The sequence below is a fragment of the Pseudophryne corroboree genome, chromosome 3 (assembly GCF_028390025.1).
Source record: "Pseudophryne corroboree isolate aPseCor3 chromosome 3, aPseCor3.hap2, whole genome shotgun sequence".
NCBI classification, from domain to species: Eukaryota; Metazoa; Chordata; class Amphibia; order Anura; family Myobatrachidae; genus Pseudophryne; species Pseudophryne corroboree.
Window position 1 is genome coordinate 395053193 of NC_086446.1, and position 24312 is coordinate 395077504.

Genomic DNA, 24312 nt, shown 5'->3' on the forward strand with positions numbered 1-24312 from the left:
AGAAACTGAAAAACTAGTAGCAAAGGAAAGCAAAGCGAATCCCAAAAAATTCTTTAAATACATTAATAGCAAGAGATTAAAGAAGGAGAGTATAGGCCCTTTAAAAGACAAGTTGGTAGTCTTAAGCAAAAATGATAATGACATAGCGGACACACTAAATGAGTTTTTTTTCAACAGTATTTACTAGAGAGGACCCAATTCAGGGACTAACATATAATCTCAATAATGAGAATATCCCTCTGATAGGTACTTATTTAAGCGAGGAAGTAGTCTATGACCGATTAAAACATTTAAAGATTAATAAGTCACCAGATCCCGATGGTATTCACCCAAGGGTTCTAATGGAGCTTCATTCTGAACTTGCAAAACCGCTATTTTTGATCTTTAAGGATTCAGTAATATCAGGTATGGTTCCCAAAGACTGGCGTATAGCGGAAGTAATGCCTATATTCAAAAAGGGAAGTAAAGCTGAACCAGGTAATTATAGACCAGTTAGTCTTACATCTATAGTGGGGAAAGTATTGGAAGGTATTCTAAGAGATAGTATTCAGAAGTTCCTTGAAGTCAATAAGGTCATTAAAAGGAATCAACATGGGTTTATGAAGGACAGATCCTGTCAAACCAACTTACTTGGCTTTTATGAAATAGTAAGTGCAAAATCTTTTTAGATTTTGCCAAAGCATTCGATACTGTACCACACATGAGACTTATCTACAAGCTACAAGAATCAGGGCTAGGAAGCATAATATGCACTTGGGTCAAAAACTGGTTAGATAATAGGGAGCAGCGCGTTGTGGTTAATGGATCTTTTTCAACTTGGACTGAAGTGCTAAGTGGTGTGCCTCAAGGCTCAGTATTAGGACAGCTATTGTTCAATATTTTCATTAACGACCTAACAGAAGGTCTAGAGAGCATGGTGTCAATTTTTGCAGATGATACCAAATTGTGTAAAGTTATAAATGCGGAGGGGGATGCTGAGTCGCTTCAGAATGACTTAGTTAAATTAGAAGCTTGGGCAGCGAAATGGAGAATGCGCTTCAATACAGACAAGTGTACGGTAATGCACTGTGGTAACAAGAACAAAAATAACACCTACCTACTAAATGGGGTAAAATTAGGGGATTCTGTACTGGAAAAGGACTTAGGTGTCCTCATAGATAGCAAACTAAGCAGTAGTACCCAAAATAGGACTGCAGCAAAGAAGGCTAATAAGATATTAGCATGCATAAAACGGGGAATTGATGCTAGGGACGAGAGTATTATACTCCCGTTATATAAATCACTTGTGAGGCCACACCTTGAATACTGTGTACAATTCTGGGCACCTTACTACAAAAAGGATATCCTGGAGCTAGAAAAGGTTCAAAGGCGGGCGACCAAACTAATTAAGGGTATGGAGACGCTGGAATACGAGGAAAGGCTTGCAAGACTAGGCATGTTTACACTGGAAAAGAGGAGATTAAGAGGGGACATGATCAACATTTACAAATATATAAGGGGACAATATACAGATCTTGCGCAGGACCTGTTTTTGGTTAGATTAACACAGAAAACTCGTGGACACTCACTCAGGTTAGAGGAGAGGAGATTCCACACAATACGGCGTAAAGGCTTTTTTACGGTAAGGACGATACGTGTTTGGAATTCCCTGCCTGAGGGAGTTGTAATGGCCAACTCAGTCAACACCTTTAAGAATGGGTTAGATAAATTCCTAATGGATAAGGATATCCAGGGTTACGGGGCATAGTCACGCACTATGGTTATTATAAAAAAGAGGGGTTAATCGGAACGGCAGTCAGCAACTTCAGTCAAAATTTTATACAAGATAATCGTGCATAGGAGACCACAAATAGGTTGAACCTGATGGACAATTGTCTTTTTTCAACCTTAGATACTATGTTACTATGTTACTAACATTGTATTAACTGATAGTTGTTTATTAAGATCATCAGTCCTGAACTTGGTTAATAATTAAATTCACTATGACCATATAGGACACATTTAACATTTATTTTATTCTCAGTTATTCCTTTTTTACACACTATTTTTAGACCATTATTTTTCAGTTTGATTTTAAACAATCCATGGATAATCTCACTACTGGCTTGAATCTGACTCGGACACAAAGCAGCCTACAGTGAGGATGGCACTGACACTCAGATTTACTACCTTACACTAATGTATCTGTACTGCCTCATACATATGCATCACACTGCCCTGCGGACGCAGCAGTCATCATTAGTATAGGCACTAACACATACATCATGCTGGGTGCAAAATCTCCTTGAGAAACAGGTGTCCTGGTGACATGTGCTCATAATAGCATGGAAGTCTGGCTACATGCAAATAACGAGTTACATACTATTTACCTGCAGGCGTGATGCCGGCTGCCAAGATCCCGACAGTGGCATCCCGGCTGCCAGGTTGCCGGCAGTGGGGCAAGCACTAAGAGGCCCCTTGCAGGCTCGCTGCTCTCGCCACACCGCAGGCACGGTGGCTCCCTGCGCTCGCCACAAGTTCTATCCTCACTCTATGGGTGTCATGGACACCCACGAGTGGGAATAGCCCCTGTGCCTCGGGATTCTGGCTGTCGGCATTGTTATCCGTCGGGATTCCGGCGTCTGTATCCTGACCGCCGGGATCCCGACAGCTGGCATATTGATTGCATCCCCAAATAACACTCCAACAATACTAAATGGCCATTTCACAGACACAGAGACATAACTGAGCATGGAGCCTCAACAATGGCTGCATGCATCATGCAGTGCATGCACATTTTGCAGTTGCTTTGGTAAAGCATGCACAGTGTGCTGATAATCACAGATACAACTCATTTAGATTAATCAATAACACATAAATATTGGTTTGCTCACAATGAAACAAACAAATAAATAATAATAATAATAATAATAACAACAAAAGACAGAGTGTTGCAGACGGTAATTTTATTTGTGGCGTATGCAGTTAAGAGTTCAGATTGAATTTACTAAACTTGTTGATGTTGGTACCAACTAATTTAAAAAATAAATGCATTTGTGGGTAATGGTGTTCCTTGGGTGGTATTCAGTATACCGGTTGTTGGGATCCCGGCGCACAGTATACCGGCTCCGGAATTCCGACAACCGGCATACCGACACCTTTTCTCCCTCTTGGGGGTCCACGCCCTCCTGGAGGGATAATAGATAGCGTGGCGTGCTCAGCGCGCCACCGTGACCACAGCGTGGCAAGCGCAGCGAGCCCGCAAGGAGCTCATTTGCGCTCACCCCGCTGTTGGTAAGCCGGCGGTCGGGATCCCGACGCCGGTATGCTGGCCACCGTGGACCCGGCCGCCGGAGGTATCCGTTTGATAGATATACAGTGTCTAGTTAGACAGTCAATAGATAGACATCATATGTTAGACAGACATTAGGTGGACAGGGTCAAAAAGTCGACATGGTCAAAAGGTCGACATGAAAAAGGTAGACCTGTCAACCTTTTGTACTGTCTACCTTTTTCATGTCGACCTTTTGACCATGTCGACTTTTTGACCCTGTCGACCTAATGTCTGTCTAACATATGGTGTCTATCTATTGACTGTCTAACTAGACACTATCTATCTTTTATACCGGAACCGCCGCCGGCACCTCATACCACACCCGTGTTCTTGGGCTAGTGGTCTTTTATCTACCGGGTTTAGGTTATGTTATGGTAGGTCTTAGGGGGTATTTCAGAGTTGATCGCAGCAGCAAATTTCTTAGCAGTTGGGCAAAACCATGGGGGTCATTCCGAGTTGTTCGCTCGCAAGCTGCTTTTAGCAGCTTTACACACGCTAAGCCGCCGCCTACTGGGAGTGAATCTTAGCTTCTTAAAATTGCGAACGAAAGATTCGCAATATAGCGAAAAGACATCTCTGTGCAGTTTCTGAGTAGCTCGAGACTTACTCGGCATCTGCGATCAGTTCAGTGCTTGTCGTTCCTGGTTTGACGTCATAAACACACCCAGCGTTCGCCCAGACACTCCTCCGTTTCTTCAGCCACTCCCGCGTTTTTCCCAGAAACGGTAGGCTTTTTTTCGCACACACCCATAAAACGGCCAGTTTCCGCCCAGAAACACCCACTTCCTGTCAATCACATTACGATCACCAGAACGAAGAAAAAACCGTGAGTAAAATTCCTAACTGCATAGCAAATTTACTTTGCGCAGTCGCACTGCGGACATTGCGCATGTGCACTAAGCGGAAAATCGCTGCGATGCGAAAAATTTTACCGAGCGAACAACTCGGAATGACCCCCCATGTGTACTACAGGTGGGACAGATACAACATGTGCAGAGAGAGTTAGATTTGGATGGGATATATTGTTTCTGTGCAGGGTAAATACTGGCTGCTTTATTTTTACACTGCAATGTAGATTTCAGTTTGAACACACCCCACCCAAATCTAATGCTGGCCATACACTTGTGCGATGCCCCGCGACGCGACATCGCGGGGCATCGCACTGGCAGTTCAGGTGCGATCACATCGCACCTGAACTGCCAAAGTGGTTACCATGCAATAGATCACATGGTAATCACGTGACGGGCATGTCACAGCCGAGTGGGAGCGGCCTCTTGCCGCTCCTGGCGGGTGCCCGTCGCACATCGCAGTGCGATATATTACATGTGGGTTTAAAACCACATGCGATCGCACTGCGATGCGATAAATATTATGTACAGCACATAATATCTTGAGATGCGATATTCGACCGGCGTGCCCGCACATCGCTTCGAAAGGTACCTTAAATGTGCATACAATCCTTCGATTTCTCTCACAGATGCGGTCGAAATCGAAGGATAGAACCGATAATCTCACAAGTGTATGGGCACCATTACTCTCTCTGCACATGCTATATCTGCACCCCTGCAGTGCACATGGTTTTGCCCAACTGCTAACATATTTGCTGCTGCAACCCACTCTGAATTACCCCCATAGTCCAGTACATAGGTGGTTTTTTAGGTTTATTAGCAAATCAAAAAAGCAAGCAACTGGACAAAACCATGTGCACTTCAGGGGGGGCTGATATAACATGCGCAGACAGAGGTAGATTTGGGTGGGGTGTGTTCAAACTGAAATCTAAATTACAGTGTCAAAATTAAGCAGCCAGTATTTACCCTGCACAGAAACAATATAGGGGGTCATTCCGAGATGATCGTAGCTGTGCTAAATTCAGCACAGCTACGATCATTCACACTGATATGCGGGGGGGTCACCCAGCACAGGGCTATCCCGCCCCGCATGTCAGTGCCGCCCCCCGCAGAAGGGCAAAGGCATCGCACAGCAGCGATGCCTTTGCACTTTAAGAGTAGCTCCCGACCAGCGCAGCTTTAGCATGCTGGCCGGGAGCTACTCATCGCTCCCCGGCCCGCAGCGGCTGCGTGTGACATCACAAAGCCGGTGCGGCCCGCCCCCCGTTCGGTCTGGCCACACCTGCGTTGGCCGAACCGCGCCCACAAAACGGCGGCCAAATGCCGCCATTCTGCCCCTCCCGCCCAGCGACCGCCTCTGCCTGTCAATCAGGCAGAGGCGATCGTAGCAGCCCGACGGCCTTTGGCCATCTGGCATGCGCCGGAGCACTGCGGCGCCGGCACATGCGCAGTTCTGACCCGATCGCACCGCTGCGATAAACTGCAGCTTGCAATCGGGTCAGAATGACCCCCATAACCCACCCAAATCTAACCCTCTAAATATGGTAGAATCTCCAAACCTAGTGGATCCATTTAACTGAAGGAAAACATCATATTAATCCAGGGAAATATTAAACCCAGAATTCCAGGGTTACAGCAATCACAGTACTATTAGGTGGAGGACTACCATGTTTCTAGCATGAACAACACAGAGGCAGAACACATAAATGAATCCCACAGCTGTATTCCAAATAGGATTTATATGTTCTCTGAGCGCCAGAAGAAAAGTCCTCTATTCATTCTTCACCACTGCTGGCTATACTGCACAGACTGTAAAAAAACAAACATAATGTAAAAAATTAAGACACCAGTTTTAATTGCAATACAGTTGGCTGCAGCTACATAACCACCTCTCCATATAGGATAGATTTTAGATTAGAAAATAAAGAAAAAACCCTGAAAAGTATTTGTACACATCCATTTTTTTATGCAGTAATACTGATGCAATTATACAGAGATTAAGTTTGTATTTGGAATCTTGATTTCCTTAAAGATACAGGGCCTAATTCAGACCTGTCGCTCCCTAGCGTTTTTTGCTGCGCAGCAATCAGGTAACTACTGCGCATGCGTATGCACCGCAATGAGCAGGCGCGTCGTACTTGTACAAAGCGGATCGTTGTTGTGCACTGGTTCTAGCGAAGAATCAATTTGCACAGCCGAACGCAAGGTGATTGACAGAAAGAGGGCATTTGAGGGTGGCAACTGACCGTTTTCTGGGAGTGTTTGGAAAAACGCAGGCGTGTCGAGGCGTTTGCAGGGCGGGTGTCTGACGTCAGTTCCAGGCTCGAATAGGCTGAAGTGATCGCAGCGGCTGAGTAAGGTCAGAGCTACTCAGAAACTGCACAAACTGTTTTTGTACTGCTCGGGTGCAGATGCGTTCGCACACTTGCAAAGCTAAAATACACTCCCCTATAGGCGGCGGCCATCTGTTCACAACGCTGCAAAAAATAGCTAGCGAGCGAACAGATCTGAGTTAGGCCCACAGTGCGCATTACTAATGTTGGATTTTGATCGATTATGCTATTTTTTGCGATAATGCCGCAATTTTGCTAATCACAAATTTAGTAGCAGAAAATTTGCATGGATATTGCATGTCAAATTTGACTTTATACTCAAAATCCTGGCAAATCACCATTGAAGCAAACATCATCAAAATAACATTGGTACCCATGCAAATCGCAAATTTACTAACAATCATTGTAGTGAAATCGCTCAAAGACACACCAAATTTGCACCATACTGCACCAAATCAATGCACTTGATTTTAGCAAGTGTATTTGGTGCATAGCCTGCACAGATCAGTGAGATCTAATGCCCTGCATGCTGGTACTTGTGGTTCTTCAAGTACCAGCATGCAGGGGAGGCTTGCTGGGACCTGTAGTCCTCCTGTAGAAGACAATATTATTATAACATCAATTGAATTGCTATCAACTCGTCACCCACCCGCCACTTTCTGAGGAATTCCAAGGCTGTGGTGACTAGTTGGGGGGATGAATGCTTTGGCTGGGGGAACCCGTCAAATGTGTCCCCCGGCTGTGGCATTATAAGCCACACCCCACCCCTCCCTGCTAGTAAGAGCCTGGTGCTTGTTGTTGAAAATACGGGGGATCCCTACACAATATATCCCTTGTATTTCCCGGTGCTGGTTTTGCTTTTTGGGGGGTTCCCCACACAGTTTTTTTTTTATTAACTCTTTATTACCCTTACAACACAAAAGCCTGCATGGATATCAATTATCTGTGCAGACTTAACACCAAACACGCTGCTGTATCGCAGCTAAATTCACACCCTACAACACAACATGATTGTTAGTAAATGTGCGATTTATGGCACAAAACGTTCCAGTGATTAGGTAGATGGATCGCATCCCAAAAAGTAAATTTCCGCCTAAAACTTACTGATATTATAATTTTGATATTATCATTTAGGCTCTTACTTAATTACATACAAATTAAGATTGTATTTTGATTTGGTATCTAGAATTTTGGCATGTGTTTAAATCCAAATATATGTATTTAGCACTCTCAGTAGGGAGGCAGTTACGTGACCGGTGGTCAGGAGACCGCCGGTCACAATATTGACTCTGGAATCCCGCCCCCTTACAATCCAGACAGTCAGCATGCCGACTAACAGGGACTATTCCCACTTGTGGATGTCCATGACACCCTTAGGGTGGGAATATAAATATGGTCACACACCGATGTTGGCCTGGGGTGAAAAAAGAGAAAATATGTTTGGACTATACAGTAGGGATGTAATTGGATAAGAAAGTTTATGAAGGTTATGCGGGCAGTTCTGGAATTTTATAAACTTGTCTGAAGAGGTGAGTTTTCAGGGAACACTTGAAAGTTTGGAGATTAGCGGGGATATCCAATTAACGGAGAAACAACATCGGGTCCGAAAAATGGCTGTTTTTCTGTACTTTTTCTGATGTTTCACCGTTTTGTGTTTTTTTACAGGCTATCCAATATGCATCAAATTAGAACAGATTGATGCAGCACTCAGCTTGTGAGATGCTAAGCAATTGGTGAATGGTTAATCGTGAGTGAGTGAGTGAGTGAGTGCGTGTGTGTGTGCGTGTGTGTGTGTGTGTGTGTGTGTGTGTATAGGTATGTTGAGTGTATGTATGCATGCTATGTGTGTGTAGGAAAGCTGTGTGTTACTGTGTGTATGTTGTGTGTCTGTATGCTGGGTGTGATGGTATGTTTGCTGTGTGTGACAGTATGACATGTTTGTTGTGTATATGTATGTATGTATGCTGGGTGAGTAACCCAGGTCCCAAGCAACCCTGCCCCCCCCCCCGGGAGCGTTAATACGGCCCTGCATTACAGTCTGGATCGGGGGAGGGGGTTAGGTTAAGACTGCAGAGGGACGAAGGGTTAGACTGCGGGAAGGGGAGGGTTAGGTTTAGGGGGGGAGGATTAGGTTTAGGCTGCAGGATGGGAGGGTTAGGGGGGGGCATTGGGGGAAGGCAAGTATACTTATCTTCCCCCCTTTCGGGATTCTCACAATCGGGATGCCGTGGTCGGTATTCTGACCGTCGGCATCTCGACCACTGGCTTGTCGAACCCAACCCCTTCCTTCACCTGAGACTGAAACCAATGTATGTGTATAATTTGTTTAACCTGCCTAAAATGTGTTGATCAAATTTATTCATGAAGGAACTGAGCTTTTAGTAAATATAAGAAACAACAGTAAAATAAGAGCAGCAGTAAATAATGTTTGGCATATAGTTTTGAACTATTTGGGCAATATGTTGCATACTTTCCTATGTTTGGTAATAATTTACAGCACATTATGCTATATGTAATTCCTTACAATATACACTTTTTCTTTTATAAACATTGTGACGGCATCAGAACTGACCATTTATGTAGATATTATTTACTGTACTATAATAATACAACCAAAACTGTTTAATCTTGCTGTCAGAAAAAAAGCAAAGACCTCCACAAAACATTAAAAATAATATTTTACTTACCGGTAAATCTATTTCTCGTAGTCCGTAGTGGATGCTGGGGACTCCGTAAGGACCATGGGGAATAGACGGGCTCCGCAGGAGACAGGGCACTTTAAGAAAGAAATTGGATACTGGTGTGCTCTGGCTCCTCCCTCTATGTCCCTCCTCCAGACCTCAGTTAGAGAAACTGTGCCCGGAAGAGCTGACAGTACAAGGAAAGGATTTTGGAATCCAGGGCAAGACTCATACCAGCCACACCAATCACACCGTATAACTTGTGATAAACTTATCCAGTTAACAGTATGAACAACAACAGAGCATCAGATCAACCCTGATGCAACTATAACATAACCCTTATGTAAGCAATAACTATATACAAGCATTGCAGAAAAAAATCCGCACTTGGGACGGGCGCCCAGCATCCACTACGGACTACGAGAAATACATTTACCGGTAAGTAAAATCTTATTTTCTCTAACGTCTTAGTGGATGCTGGGGACTCCGTAAGGACCATGGGGATTATACCAAAGCTCCCAAACGGGCGGGAGAGTGCGGATGACTCTGCAGCACCGAATGAGCAAACACAAGGTCCTCCTCAGCCAGGGTATCAAACTTGTAGAACTTTGCAAAAGTGTTTGAACCCGACCAAGTAGCTGCTCGGCAAAGCTGTAATGCCGAGACCCCTCGGGCAGCCGCCCAAGAAGAGCCCACCTTCCTTGTGGAATGGGCTTTTACTGATTTTGGCTGCTGCAATCCTGCCGCAGAATGAGCCTGCTGAATCGTGTTACAGATCCAGCGAGCAATAGTTTGCTTTGAAGCAGGAGCACCCAGCTTGTTGGGTGCATACAGGATAAACAGTAACTCAGTTTTCCTGACTCTAGCCGTTCTGGCTACATAAACCTTCAAAGCCCTGACCACATCTAGTAACTCGGAATCCTCCAAGTCACGAGTAGCCACAGGCACCACGATAGGTTGGTTCATATGAAAAGATGACACCACTTTTGGCAGAAATTGCGGACGGGTCCGCAATTCCGCCCTGTCCATATGGAAAACCAGATAGGGGCTTTTATGTGACAAAGCCGCTAATTCTGACACACGCCTAGCTGAAGCCAAGGCTAATAGCATGACCACCTTCCACGTGAAAAATTTTAACTCCACGGTTTTTAGTGGCTCAAACCAGTGTGACTTCAGGAAACTCAACACCACGTTAAGATCCCAAGGTGCCACTGGAGGCACGAAAGGGGGCTGAATATGCAGCACTCCCTTCACAAACGTCTGGACTTCAGGAAGAGAAGCCAGTTCTTTTTGAAAGAAAACGGATAGGGCCGAAATCTGGACCTTAATGGAACCCAATTTTAAGCCCAAAGTCACTCCCGACTGTAGGAAGTGAAGGAAACGGCCCAGCTGGAATTCCTCAGTAGGGGCATTCCTGGCCTCACACCAAGCAACATATTTTCGCCATATACGGTGATAATGTTTAGCCATCACGTCCTTCCTAGCCTTTATCAGCGTAGAAATGACCTCATCCGGAATGCCTTTTTCTGCTAGGCTCCGGCGTTCAACCGCCATGCCGTCAAACGCAGCCGCGGTAAGTCTTGGAACAGACAGGGCCCCTGTTGCAACAAGTCCTGTCTTAGAGGCAGAGGCCATGGGTCCTCTGTGAGCAGTTCTTGCAACTCTGGATACCAAGTCCTTCTTGGCCAATCCGGAACAATGAGTATTGTTCTCACTCCTCTTCTTCTTATGATTCTCAGCACCTTGGGTATGAGAGGAAGAGGAGGAAATACATAGACCGACTGGAACACCCACGGTGTCACTAGAGCGTCTACAGCTATCGCCTGAGGGTCTCTTGACCTGGCGCAATATCTCTGTAGCTTTTTGTTGAGGCGGAATGCCATCATGTCTACTTGTGGCAGTTCCCACCGACTTGCAATCTGCGTGAAGACTTCTTAAAGAAGTCCCCACTCTCCCGGGTGGAGGTCGTGCCTGCTGAGGAAGTCTGCTTCCCAGTTGTCCACTCCCGGAATGAACACTGCTGCCAGTGCGCTTACGTGATTCTCCGCCCAGCGAAGAATTCTGGTGGCTTCCTCCATCGCCACCCTGCTCCTTGTGCCACCTTGGCGGTTTACATGAGCCACTGCGGTGATGTTGTCTGACTGAATCAGCACCAGTCGGTCGCGAAGCAGGGTCTCCGCTTGTCGTAGGGCGTTGTATATTGCCCATAGTTCCAGGATGTTGATGTGAAGACAAGTCTCCTGACTTGACCACAGACCTTGGAAATTTCTTCCCTGTGTGACTGCTCCCCACCCTCGGAGGCTTGCGTCCGTGCTCACCAGGACCCAGTCCTGAATGCCAAATCTGCGGCCCTCGAGAAGGTGAGCACTCTGCAGCCACCACAGGAGAGACACCCTGGCCCTGGGGGACAGGGTGATCAGCCGATGCATCAGTAGATGGGATCCGGACCACTTGTCCAACAGATCCCATTGAAAGGTCCTCACATGGAACCTGCCGAAGGGAATGGCCTCGTATGAGGCCACCATCTTTCCCAGGACTCGCGTGCAGTGATGCACCGACACCTGTTTTGGTTTTAATAGGTCCCTGACCAATCTCATGAGCTCCTGAGCCTTCTCCATCAGGAGATAAACCCTCTTCTGGTCTGTGTCCAGAATCATGCCCAGGAAGCGCAGACGAGTCGTAGGAATCAACTGCGACTTTGGAATATTCAGAATCCAGCCGTGCTGTTGTAATACTTCCCGAGAGCGTGCCACGCTGATCAGCAACTGCTCTCTGGACCTCGCCTTTATGAGGAGATCGTCCAAGTATGGGATAATTTTGACTCCTTGCCGTCGCAGGAGCACCATCATTTCCGCCATTACCTTGGTAAATATTCTTGGTGCCGTGGAGAGACCAAACGGCAATGTCTGGAATTGGTAATGACAATCCTGTACCACAAATCTGAGGTACTCCTGATGAGGTGGATAAATGGGGACATGAAGGTAAGCATCCTTTATGTCCAGAGACACCATAAAATCCCCCTCCTCCAGGCTTGCGATGACCGCTCTGAGCGATTCCATCTTGAACTTGAACCTTTTCAGGTATATGTTCAGGGATTTTAAATTCAATATGGGTCTGACCGAACCGTCCGGTTTCGGTACCACAAACATGGTCGAATAGTAACCCCTTCCCTGTTGAAGGAGGGGAACCTTTACCAACACCTGCTGAAGATACAATTTGTGAATTGCAGCTAACACTATTTCCCTTTCTAAGGGGGAAGCTGGCAGGGCCGATTTGAGGTAACGGTGAGGGGGCATCTCTTCGAATTTCAGCTTGTATCCCTGAGACACAATCTCTATAGCCCAGGGATCCACCTGGGAGTGAACCCACTTGTGGCTGAAATTTCGGAGACGCGCCCCCACCGGGCCTAGCTCCGCCTGTGGACTCCCAGCGTCATGCGGTGGATTTAGTGGAGGCCGGGGAGGACTTCTGTTCCTGGGAACTAGCTATATTATGCAGCTTTTTTCCTCTACCCCTGCCTCTGGCAAGAAAGGAGGCACCTCGTACTTTCTTGCCTCTTTGTGATCGAAAGGACTGCATTTGGTAATATGGTGCTTACTTTGGTTGTGAGGGAATATATGGCAAAAAATTTGACTTTCCAGCCGTAGCTGTGGAGACCAGGTCCGAGAGACCGTCCCCAAACAATTCCTCACCCTTGTAAGGTAAAACCTCCATGTGTCTTTTTGAGTCGGCATCGCCTGTCCTTTGCCGAGTCCACAGGACCCTTCTGGCAGAAATCGACATTGCATTTATTCTAGAGCGCAGTAGGCTAATGTCTCTTTGGGCATCTCTCATATATAGGACAGCGTATTTTATATGCCCCAGGGTCAGTACTATAGTATCCTTGTCCAAGGTATCAAGTTCCTCAGATAAGGTACCTGTCCATGCTGCTACAGCACTACACATCCAGGCCGACGCAATTGCCGGCCTTAGTAGGGTACCTGAATGTGTATAAATGGACTTCAGAATACCCTCCTGCTTTCTATCCGCAGCATCTTTTAGGGTGGCCGTATCCTGTGACGACAGGGCTACCCTCTTGGATAAGCGTGTTAAAGCTTTGTCTACCCTAGGGGAGGATTCCCAGCGTAACCTGTCCGTTGGCGGGAAAGGATACGCCATAAGCATCCGTTTGGAAATGTGCAGTTTTCTGTCTGGAGAATCCCAAGCCTTTTCACATAACTCATTTAACTCATGTGATGGGGGAAAGGTCACCTCTTGCCTTTTTTCCCCATTCATATAAACCCTCTTGTCAGGGACTGGGGTTTCCTCTGTGATGTGCAACACATCCTTCATTGCTATAATCATGTAACGGATGGCTTTAGCCATTTTAGGCTGTAACTTTGCATCATCGCCATCGACACTGGAGTCAGAATCCGTGTCGACATCTGTGTCAACAATTTGGGATAGTGGGCGCTTCTGAGACCCTGACGGCCTCTGCGATATAGGATCAGGCATGGGCTGAGACCCCGGCTGTCCCAAGGCTTCAGCTTTATCCAACCTTTTATGCAAGGAAGTAACATTATCATTTAAAACATTCCACATATCCATCCAATCGGGTGTCGGCGCCGTCGGCGGCAACCCCACATTCATTTGCTCCCGCTCTGTTTCCACATAGCCTTCCTCGTCAAACATGCCGACACAAGCGTACCGACACACCACATAGACAGGGGAAGCTCTTTTTGAAGACAGTTCCCCCACAAGGCCCTTTGGAGAGACAGAGAGAGAGAGTATGCCAGCACACACCCCAGCGCTATATGTCCCAGGAGTCACACAGTAACTTAGTGTTAACCCAGTAGCTGCTGTATATATTGTTTTTGCGCCAAATTTATGTGCCCCCCCCCTCTCTTTTTACCCTTTTCTACCGTGATTCTGCAGGGGAGAGCCTGGGGAGCTTCCTCTCAGCGGAGCTGTGGAGAGAAAATGGCGCTGGTGAGTGCTGAGGAAGAAGCCCCGCCCCCTCAGCGGCGGGCTTCTGTCTCGCGTTTCTGTGTAAAAAATATGGCGGGGGCCCATGCATATATACAGTGCCCAACTGTATATATACCCACTTTTGCCAAGAGGTCTCTTATTGCTGCCCAGGGCCCCCCCCCCCCCCCCCCCTGCGCCCTGCACCCTACAGTGACCGGAGTGTGTGGGTTTAGTGTGGGAGCAATGGCGCACAGCTGCAGTGCTGTGCACTACCTCATATGAAGACTGGAGTCTTCTGCCGACGATTTCGAAGTCTTCTTGCTTCTGACACTGGCTTCTGTCTTCTGGCTCTGCGAGGGGGACGGCGGCGCGGCTCCGGGATCGGACGACCAAGTGTGCGATCCTGTGTACGATCCTTCTGGAGCTAATGGTGTCCAGTAGCCTAAGAAGCAGGACCTATCTTCAGTGAGTAGGGCTGCTTCTCTCCCCTCAGTCCCACGTAGCAGAGAGTCTGTTGCCAGCAGATCTCTCTGAAAATTAAAAACCTAACATAATACTTTCTTTTTAGCAAGCTCAGGAGAGCTCACTAAGTAGCACCCAGCTCGTCCGGGCACAGATTCAAACTGAGGTCTGGAGGAGGGACATAGAGGGAGGAGCCAGAGCACACCAGTATCCAATTTCTTTCTTAAAGTGCCCTGTCTCCTGCGGAGCCCGTCTGTTCCCCATGGTCCTTACGGAGTCCCCAGCATCCACTAGGACGTTAGAGAAATATGCATTAGTAAATTGGAGTTTTTCATGTAGAAAGTTTACCAGTTATTTGAACGGACCTGGAAATATTTTTTTCGTTTTGTTTTAAGTGAAATAGCCCCATTATATGAGTAGGTAACATCAGAAAACATGCTCACATTGTATCGTCCATTAAGTTTTGCTGTGTAGTCATCTTCATCACAAGTTTTTGGTGGGTAGTATGTTCCTTGAGCACAATGCTTACAAATCTTATCTGGTGGAAAAGTCAATACATCATTTCTGTTAGTCGTAGACTATCACATTTGGGGATATGTTCAGCAACCTGACAGTCAGGATGCAGACAGTCACAATACAGACAGCAGCATCCGACTGTCCGAATCCTCACACGTTCTGTCAATAAGTATTAGGGTTAGGCTGCAGGGGGAGGGAGAAGGAAGGGTTAGGATGCAGGAGGAGGGAGAAGGAAGGGATAGGCTGCAGGAGGAGGGAGAAGGGAGGGCTAGGCTGCAGGGGGAGGGAGAAGGAAGGGCTAGGCTGCAGGGGGAGGGAGAAGGAAGGGCTAGGCTGCAGGGGGAGGGAGAAGGAAGGGTTAGGATGCAGGAGGAGGGAGAAGGAAGGGATAGGCTGCAGGGGGAGGGAGAAGGCAGGGTTAGGCTGCAGGGGGAGGGAGAAGGAAGGGTTAGGCTGCAGGAGGAGGGAGAAGGCAGGGTTAGGCTGCAGGGGGAGCGAGAAGGAAGGGCTAGGCTGCAGGGGGAGGGAGAAGGGAGGGTTAGGCTGCAGGAGGAGGGAGAAGGAAGGGATAGGCTGCAGGCGAAGAGAGAAGGAAGGGTTAGGCTGCAGGAGGAGGGAGAAGGCAGGGTTAGGCTGCAGGGGGAGCGAGAAGGAAGGGCTAGGCTGCAGGGGGAGGGAGAAAGAAGGGCTAGGCTGCAGGGGGAGGGAGAAGGAAGGGCTAGGTTGCAGGGGGGAGGGAGAAGGAAGGGCTAGGCTGCAGGGGGGAGGGAGAAGGAAGGGCTAGGCTGCAGGGGGAGGGAGAAGGAAGTATTAGGCTGCAGGAGGAGGGAGAAGGCAGGGTTAGGCTGCAGGGGGAGCGAGAAGGAAGGGCTAGGCTGCAGGGGGAGGGAGAAAGAAGGGCTAGGCTGCAGGGGGAGGGAGAAGGAAGGGCTAGGCTGCAGGGGGGAGGGAGAAGGAAGGGCTAGGCTGCAGGGGGGAGGGAGAAGGAAGGGCTAGGCTGCAGGGGGGAGGGAGAAGGAAGTGCTAGGCTGCAGGGGGAGGGAGAAGGAAGGGCTAGGCTGCAGGAGGAGGGAGAAGAAAGGGTTAGGCTGCAGGAGGAGGGAGAAGGAAGGGCTAGGCTGCAGGGGGAGGGAGAAGGAAGGGCTAGGCTGCAGGGGGAGGGAGAAGAAAGGGCTAGGCTGCAGGGAGATGGAGAATGAAGGGTTAGGCTGCAGGGGGAGGGAGAAGGAAGGGCTAGTTTGCAGGGGGAGGGAGAAGGAAGGGCTAGGCTGCAGGGGGAGGGAGAAGGAAGGGCTAGGCTGCAGGGGGGAGGGAGAAGGAAGGGCTAGGCTGCAGGGGGAGGGAGAAAGAAGGGCTAGGCTGCAGGGGGAGGGAGAAGGAAGGGCTAGGCTGCAGGGGGAGGGAGAAGGAAGGGCTAGGCTGCAGGGGGGAGGGAGAAGGAAGGGCTAGGCTGCAGGGGGAGGGAGAAGGAAGGGTTAGACTGCAGGAGGAGGGAGAAGAAAGGGTTAGGCTGCAGGAGGAGGGAGAAGGAAGGGCTAGGCTGCAGGGGGAGGGAGAAGGAAGGGCTAGGCTGCAGGGGGAGGGAGAAGAAAGGGCTAGGCTGCAGGGAGAGGGAGAAGGAAGGGTTAGGCTGCAGGAGGAGGGAGAAGGAAGGGCTAGGCTGCAGGGGGAGGGAGAAGGAAGGGCTAGGCTGCAGGGGGAGCGAGAAGAAAGGGCTAGGCTGCAGGGAGAGGGAGAAGGAAGGGTTAGGCTGCAGGAGGAGGGAGAAGGAAGGGTTAGGCTGCAGGAGGAGGGAGAAGGAAGGGTTAGGCTGCAGGAGGAGGGAGAAGAAAGGGCTAGGCTGCAGGGGGAGGGAGAAGAAAGGGCTAGGCTGCAGGAGGAGGGAGAAGGAAGGGTTAGGCTGCAGGAGGAGGGAGAAGGAAGGGTTAGGCTGCAGGAGGAGGGAGAAGGAATGGCTAGGCTGCAGGGGGAGGGAGAAGGAAGGGCTAGGTTGCAGGAGGGGGATGTTAGGGTTATACTATGTGAGGGGTGAGCTAAGGTTAGGCTACAGGAGGGGTGGGTTAGGGGAGGTGAAGGTGAAGGGTTACAGTACGAAAGTGTGTCGGGATTATGACAGTTGGGGATGCCGCTGTCTGTATTTTGACCGTTAGCACCCTGACAGTCAGGATCCTGTACCCAAGCCCATATTTGGTATCTCGTTAATACTGCTCTTGGTAGTGATGACCAAGGATTGCTAACAAAATGTAAGCTCTTCTCACCTGGCATTGGCTTGGATGGTTCAGCGAAATTGGTCATTTGTTTGGAGGAGTGTGCAGGGGGCGGAACAGTATTCTTCAGCTGTCAAAGAAATTTTAGATCTCTGAAGCATGTGCATTTTTACTTGCAGGCAGTGAAAAACTGGCACTATGCAATACCATGGGAACACATTAAAAACTCACACAGCACGAAATAAAGATCAGATTAGATGTCTAAGGAAATAATCGCTTTCGCCATTGACACCCAGTGGGAAATAGAGTAGTAACACGGGCTAGGTAAACTGAGATTTTTTTGAGAAGTTTGATGGAAGAACTAATTACAAATATCCAATTTTCTTAGCTGAACTGGACAGTCAGTTTTAGCCAAATTGTACACCGCTCTGACAGGGGCACACTTGGAAGGAAGGGGAGCTTCTTGCTGAGGAACTCCCTCAGCTTCTTTTAGCAGCATGTAGTGGTAAGCTGCTTTAATGAATCGCTAGTGTGGTACCTCGGAAATTGGTGTGTGTGCCCCTTTAAGGTCGCTTACGCAGCAGCCGCAGGATGAGGCACTGGCACAGCAAAATTTAAGCGAGGACCCTGGTCCAATCACGTGGTCTGAGAGCGGAAAGCTGATTGGGCAGGGGCATCTTGGGTAGAGAGGAGCCATGTGGAAAGAAGGAGGAGGAGTAGAATGGAGACAGGAGGTGCTGGACGCATGCTGAGTGAGGAGCAGAGTGTGAGCTGAGAACGAGTGTCAGCCGCAGGACGCTGGGTGGTGAGAGCAGTAGGGCGTTGCCAGAGAGCCAAGTGCCGAGTGAGCAAGTGTTCAGGCGTCGCAGACAGAGACCAGACACCACCAGGCCTGGTGAAAGACATGGACACCGCAGATATCTTATAACAATGAAAACTGGTCCAGCAAGTGAAATCCTCTGTTCTAGGGGTCTGAGTGAGTACATTGAAACTGATTGATCGAAGCCCTAGCAAGTTTGATATCCAGCTTAAGTATCCATTGTTACCAGCTGTACAGTGTTAGAAGGGCATGGACAGCATAGCGCCATATTCCACAAGCCAAACCCTGCCAAGGGATGTTTAAAGACTACCCTTTACCCTGCATTGATTCTGATGGGCTATTAAAGACCTAGTTTTATTGCAAGTGCAAGGCAGAAATCTATTCTGGAGAAACTGAGTTATTTCTGCAAGTATAAGTAAAGCCCTGTAACTGAGAGAGACTAAGTTTGTTCTACCAAAAGACCCTCATGGTTAAGTGAGTTACATTTTGTCACGCCTGACCGGGTTTGAGGATCCGGCAGCTGAGACTTGCCCAAGGAGGTAGTTGTCTGCGGATGAAGAAGATGAGGGGGTTGTATATAGTTCCTTCTCATGGGACAAGGGGCAATGGAGAACGTAGGCGGGGCTAGGAGTCAGTGAGTTGTAGTTCTTGAGATTGAGGCTGAGGTAGAGAATTGTGGCTTGTGAATGGTGACTTAAAGACGTAGTTGAAGACAAAGAACTGCGGACTGTGGCTTGAAAGACGAGGCTGTAGATAATGAACTGCGGAACTGTGAATGGTGGTTTAAAGACGTGGCTGGAGACAAAGAACTGTGGACTGTGGCTTGAAAGACGAGGCTGTAGATACTGGAACCGTCCGGCCCGGAGGACCTTACTGGGTTGGGGTTTCCAGGAGCGCTTCCACGGATGGCAGTGGGTTAGCAACGGCAGGACTGCGGCAGCAACTAAAAGACGGCAGGCAAAACCAGGGAGTACCAGGAAACGGCAAGAATCCTGGGAGCACAGAGCTATAGCACCTACAACTGGGTTGTAACTTGAAGCACTGGCACCCCTGTCATGAACCAGCCCCCTTTTATAGGGAGAGATCTCCCTGGATTGGCTGGATACACAGGAAGCTTGCACCTTAGCCTCAGAATTGGTCTCCAACATAGCGGCTCCAAGTACAGCAGACCTTTGCTGGCACCCAGACACTCCCCCGCCCCTGGTCTCCTAGTAACTGCCTTTGAGTGGCAGCCGCTGCAGCGGCGTCCCGCCGCCAAGAGCGGACCCCTCAGCGCTGCCTACCCACCGCGAGCGGGCTCACCGCAGCAGCCCTCCTCCGCCGCTGGCCAGAAGCTGCCCGCACCGCAGACCCCGTGGAACCGACACGCCGGTAAGTCCCCGGGTGCAGACAGTACCACCCCTTTGAGGGTGGACTCCGGACACCTATATGGTTTGGCTGGAAACTTGGCATGAAATGCCCGAAGGAGTCTTGGAGCATGGACATCCTCTGCTCCCACCCAAGACCTCTCCTCGGGTTCATATCCCTTCCAATCAATAAAGTACTGGAGACGACCATACCGTCTGCGGGAGTCGAGGATCTTATGAACTTCAAATTCGTCCCCTTGTGCTGACTGAATCTTGGGGGTTTTAGGCAGTGCTGCTCTGAATCGATTAAGTACCAATGGTTTTAAAAGGGAAATGTGAAACGCATTAGGAATTCTCAGATGCGGTGGTAACTTTACCTTGTAAGCCACTGGATTTAATACTTTTTCGATTGGATATGGCCCAATAAACCTGGGAGCAAACTTCTCAGTAGGCACTTTCAGCCTTAGATTACGTGTGGAAATCCAAACTCGATCTCCCACTTTAAGGTTTGGTACAGCCTTTCGCTTTAAATCTGCATAGGTTTTATACTTCTTGGATGTTTTAAGCAAAGCCTCATGAACTTGTTTCCAAATTTTGGTGAACTGTCGAAGTGCTAATTCTTCGGCAGGAACCTCAAGCGTAGGTAGAAGTTGAAAGTCAGGAACTCTTGGATGATAACCATAGTTTATGTAGAATGAAGAAGATTTTGGAGCAGAATGGTAGAGATTGTTATGGGCGAATTCCACAAATGGGAGATAGTCCAGCCAGTGGTCCTGTGAGGAAGACATAAATAAACGTAGGAAAGTCTCCAAATCCTGGTTCACTCTTTCCATCTGGCCGTCTGTTTGGGGATGATACCCTGAGGAAAAGTTTAGCTTCATACCAAGGGCGGAACATAGGGCCCTCCAAAACTTGGCCACGAACTGAGGACCCCTATCTGATACAATATCCTGCGGTAGACCATGAAGTCTGAAGATCTCTGCTATAAACAACTTTGCCAGCTGGAATGCTGATGAGAGACCCGACAAAGGAACAAAGTGTGCCATCTTAGAGTGTCAAAATATATATACTGGCGCCGGCTGTGAAACCAATAAGGGACAATAATTTGTTAAGATAAAAAAATCACAAATTGTTAATAAACATATAAAATGATATAAAAATGTCTCAAAATTATCACAATTTCTTTATCTGTTTCTAGATCAGAAGCAAAAGATGTTGATTAGGACCAATTGGATCCCACTCATGGTGTATAATATATGTACACAGTCTCCGGTTAGGACTCCCTCCTCATTATATGTTGGTTCACTTAAAAGAATAGTATTACCCAGTCCTTATGGATGTTGTCCCCAGGATCTCAGTTTTAGCAGATGATGATCCAATTAGCAGCAGGGGGAAGATTCCAGGTTGCAATGGGCTTGTAGTGTCCTGAGGAAGCTGGCAGCCATCAGACCAACAAAACGCGTTGAGCCAAGGACACTGACCACCAGTTTTGGATCCACCTGGTATCTCCGGTAACAATAGGACTCTTTGCCCCTATTGGACACTACAAGCCCATTGCAACCTGGAATCTTCCCCCTGCTGCTAATTGGATCATCATCTGCTAAAACTGAGATCCTGGGGACAACATCCATAAGGACTGGGTAATACTATTCTTTTAAGTGAACCAGAATATAATGAGGAGGGAGTCCGACTCCTAACCGGAGACTGTGTACATATATTATACACCATGAGTGGGATCCAATTGGTCCTAATCAACATCTTTTGCTTCTGATCTAGAAACAGATAAAGAAATTGTGATAATTTTGAGACATTTTTATATAATTTTATATGTTTATTAAAAATGTGTGATATTTTTTATCTTAACAAATTATTGTCCCTTATTGGTTTCACAGCCGGCGCCAGTATATATATTTTTACTCTGTTGTTTCATTTTATTGAGGGGCTGACCCCCCCTTTACTGGCTGCCGCTGACAGCGCACTCATACTCTTTCCCTTTTCTGCCATCTTAGAGAACCGGTCAACTATGACTCACACGGTATTTTGTCCGCCAGAAACAGGTAAATCGGTAATAAAATCCATAGAGATGTGCGTCTATGGTTTTTGCGGCACATGTAATGGGTGGAGTAAACCAGATGGATGACCTTTAGGATTTTTATGTTGGGCACACTTCGGACAAGCAGCTATGAACTCTTGAACATCTGTCCTGAGTCGAGGCCACCAGTAGGAACGTTGAATGAATTTGAACATTTTATGACCACCTGCATGGCCCATAAAGGAGGAGGAGTGAGCCCATTTAAGAAGATTCTTGCTAAGATTCGGGGCGACGATTATTCTCCCGGGAGGAGGAAGCGGAGAAGTACGAGTTGCTGAGAAAGAAGTGGATTCTAAGATAAACTGTTCCTTTGAATGATCAGTGGGTTCTTCAGAACTTAGAGAACGAGATAGTGCGTCTGCTTTTCTATTGAGAGAACCTGGTCGGTAACTAAGTGTAAAGTTGAAATGGGTAAAGAAGAGTGCCCATCTTGCTTGGCGTGGGTTCAGACATCGAGCTGATTGAAGATATAGGAGGTTCTTTTGATCCGTGGTTACCGAGATTGGATGCTGGGCTCCCTCCAACAAATACCTCCACTCCTCAAAGGCTAACTTAATCGCCAGTAATTCTTGTTCTCCAATAGCGTAGTTCTGTTCAGCGGGAGAAAATCTTCGTGAGAAGAATGCACAGGGATGGACCTTCTTGTCCTCGAAGAGCTGGGACAACACTGCTCCTACTCCTACAGTGGAGGCATCAGCCTCGACCAGGAATGGACGGCTGAGATCGGTTGTCGAAGAACAGGGGCGGTCATGAAGGCTTTCTTTAAAGATGAAAAAGCTTCTAAAGCCTCTGGAGGCCACTTGGCAGGATCTGCCTCTTTTCTAGTTAATGCAGTAATGGGAGCTATGACGGAAGAATAATTCTGAATGAACCTTCGGTAGAGGTTAGCGAACCCCAGAAAATGTTGAACCCCCTTAAGAGTAGTGGGAAGCAACCAATCCTGGATCGCCTGGACTTTAGCGGGATCCATCTGTAACTTCTGTCCCGAAAAAATGTAACCGAGGAATGGTATCGTGGGTACTTCGAAGGTGCACTTCTCTAATTTGCAGAATAACTGATTCATCCTTAGACGGGTTAGGACCTCTTTGACTTGTTCTCGATAGGTTTTTAGATATCTAGAAAAAATGAGGATGTTATCCAGATATACCACCAAGCAGTCATAAAGGAGGTCTCTGAAGATTTCGTTGATGAATTCCTGAAAGACAGCTGGGGCGTTACACAGGCCGAAAGGCATTACCAGGTATTCGTAATGCCCATCGCGGGTATTAAACGCTGTCTTCCATTCGTCACCTGGACAAATACGTATAAGATTGTAGGCCCCCGTAAGTCCAATTTGGAGAAAACAGTAGCTCCTTTAACTCGGTCGAATAGTTCTGGAATCAGAGGCAACGGATATCTGTTCTTAATTGTTATGTCGTTGAGACATCTATAGTCAATACAAGGCCGCAGACCCCCATCCTTCTTCTTGACAAAGAAAAACCCCGCCCCCCGGACGGAGAGGTGGAAGACCTGATGAAACCCTTATCCAAATTCTCCCGGATATATTCCGACATTGCCTGTGTCTCAGGGAGTGAGAGGGTAAGTTCGACCCCGGGGAGGAGTTTTGCCTGGAACCAGATCAATGGGACAGTCCCAAGTGCGATGCGGTGGTAAGGTGTCCGCCCCGTGTTTACGGAAAACATCTTGGAAGGCCTGATATTCTACAGGAAGGCTGGAGGGACTGGAAGAACAGAGGGGTCTTACTGAGGGCAAACAGTTCTGGAAGCAGTTTCGTCCCCAAGAGAGAACATCCATGGTTTGCCAATCTATGTAGGGATTGTGTTTTATTAACCACGGGAATCCTAGGATCAGTTCATGAGAGGCTTTAGAAATTACAAGGAAAGAGATGTTTTCTGAATGAAGAACTCTGACCTTCATCTTGAGAGGAATAGTACGAAAGGATACAATTCCCTCAGGAATATGACTTCCATCCACCGCAGTAATAGAAATGGTATGATCCAAACGGACCGTTTGTATTCCAGATCGTTTAACCAGAGCTGAGGTAATGAAGCTTTCGGTGGCTCCGAAGTCGAGTAGTGCAGGGATGAGAAGGGAGGAAGAAGGGAGCTCCAGGTGAGTTAACAAAACAGACTCTTTCTTGGCAAGTAATTCTGAGGATTCTCCTAGCTTGACCTCTCCGGCACAAGCTAGGAGCGGGCATTTCCCGGACGTTGACTGCAGGCTCTAACAAAATGATCGGATGCACCACAATACATGCACAGGTTCCCTTGTCGCCGTCTCTGGCGTTCTTCGTTGGAGAGACGGGAACGATTGATCTGCATGGGTTCTTCGGTGGTTGGTGATGGGGGTCTTGGCGGAAGAGTGACTCGAGGCTTGGGACGATCTGAGCGCGATCTCTCCAGACAGTGTTCTCTGTACCTCAGGTCTAATTTATTACACAAGGAAATTAACTTATCCAACTTATCTGGTACGTTCTGAGTTGCTAGGTCATCTTTGATCTTTTCGGAGAGGCCGCTCCAGAAAGCTGCAATGAGAGCTTCCTCATTGCAGTTCAGTTCCGAGGAGAGAGTACGAAACTGGATCACGTACTGACTGACCGTACGTGTGCCCTGACGCAGGATCTCCAATGAGGCGGCAGAAGTCCTGCCCTGTTCGTCGAAGATTCTTCGAAAGGTGGCCATGAACTCCGAATAGTTAGAAAGGATGGGATCCGTCCTCTCCCACAAAGGTGAAGCCCATTCCAACGC

The 24312-nt window shown here is 47.9% G+C and overlaps 1 protein-coding gene across 1 annotated transcript in view; it reads right to left on the reverse strand.

Annotated features, from left to right (window-relative positions):
* Positions 1 to 3561: 3561 nt before the first annotated feature.
* Positions 3562 to 24312, reverse strand: part of LOC135057293 (uncharacterized) — a 38929-nt gene continuing 18178 nt past the window's right edge. Inside the window, exons 5-7 of the mRNA XM_063963182.1 lie at positions 17359 to 17437; positions 15028 to 15122; positions 3562 to 5970 (exon numbers count right to left, since the gene is read on the reverse strand). Of these exons, the coding sequence (XP_063819252.1) occupies positions 5944 to 5970; positions 15028 to 15122; positions 17359 to 17437 (201 nt within the window). The 3' untranslated portion in view covers positions 3562 to 5943. The remainder of the gene's footprint in view (positions 5971 to 15027; positions 15123 to 17358; positions 17438 to 24312) is intronic.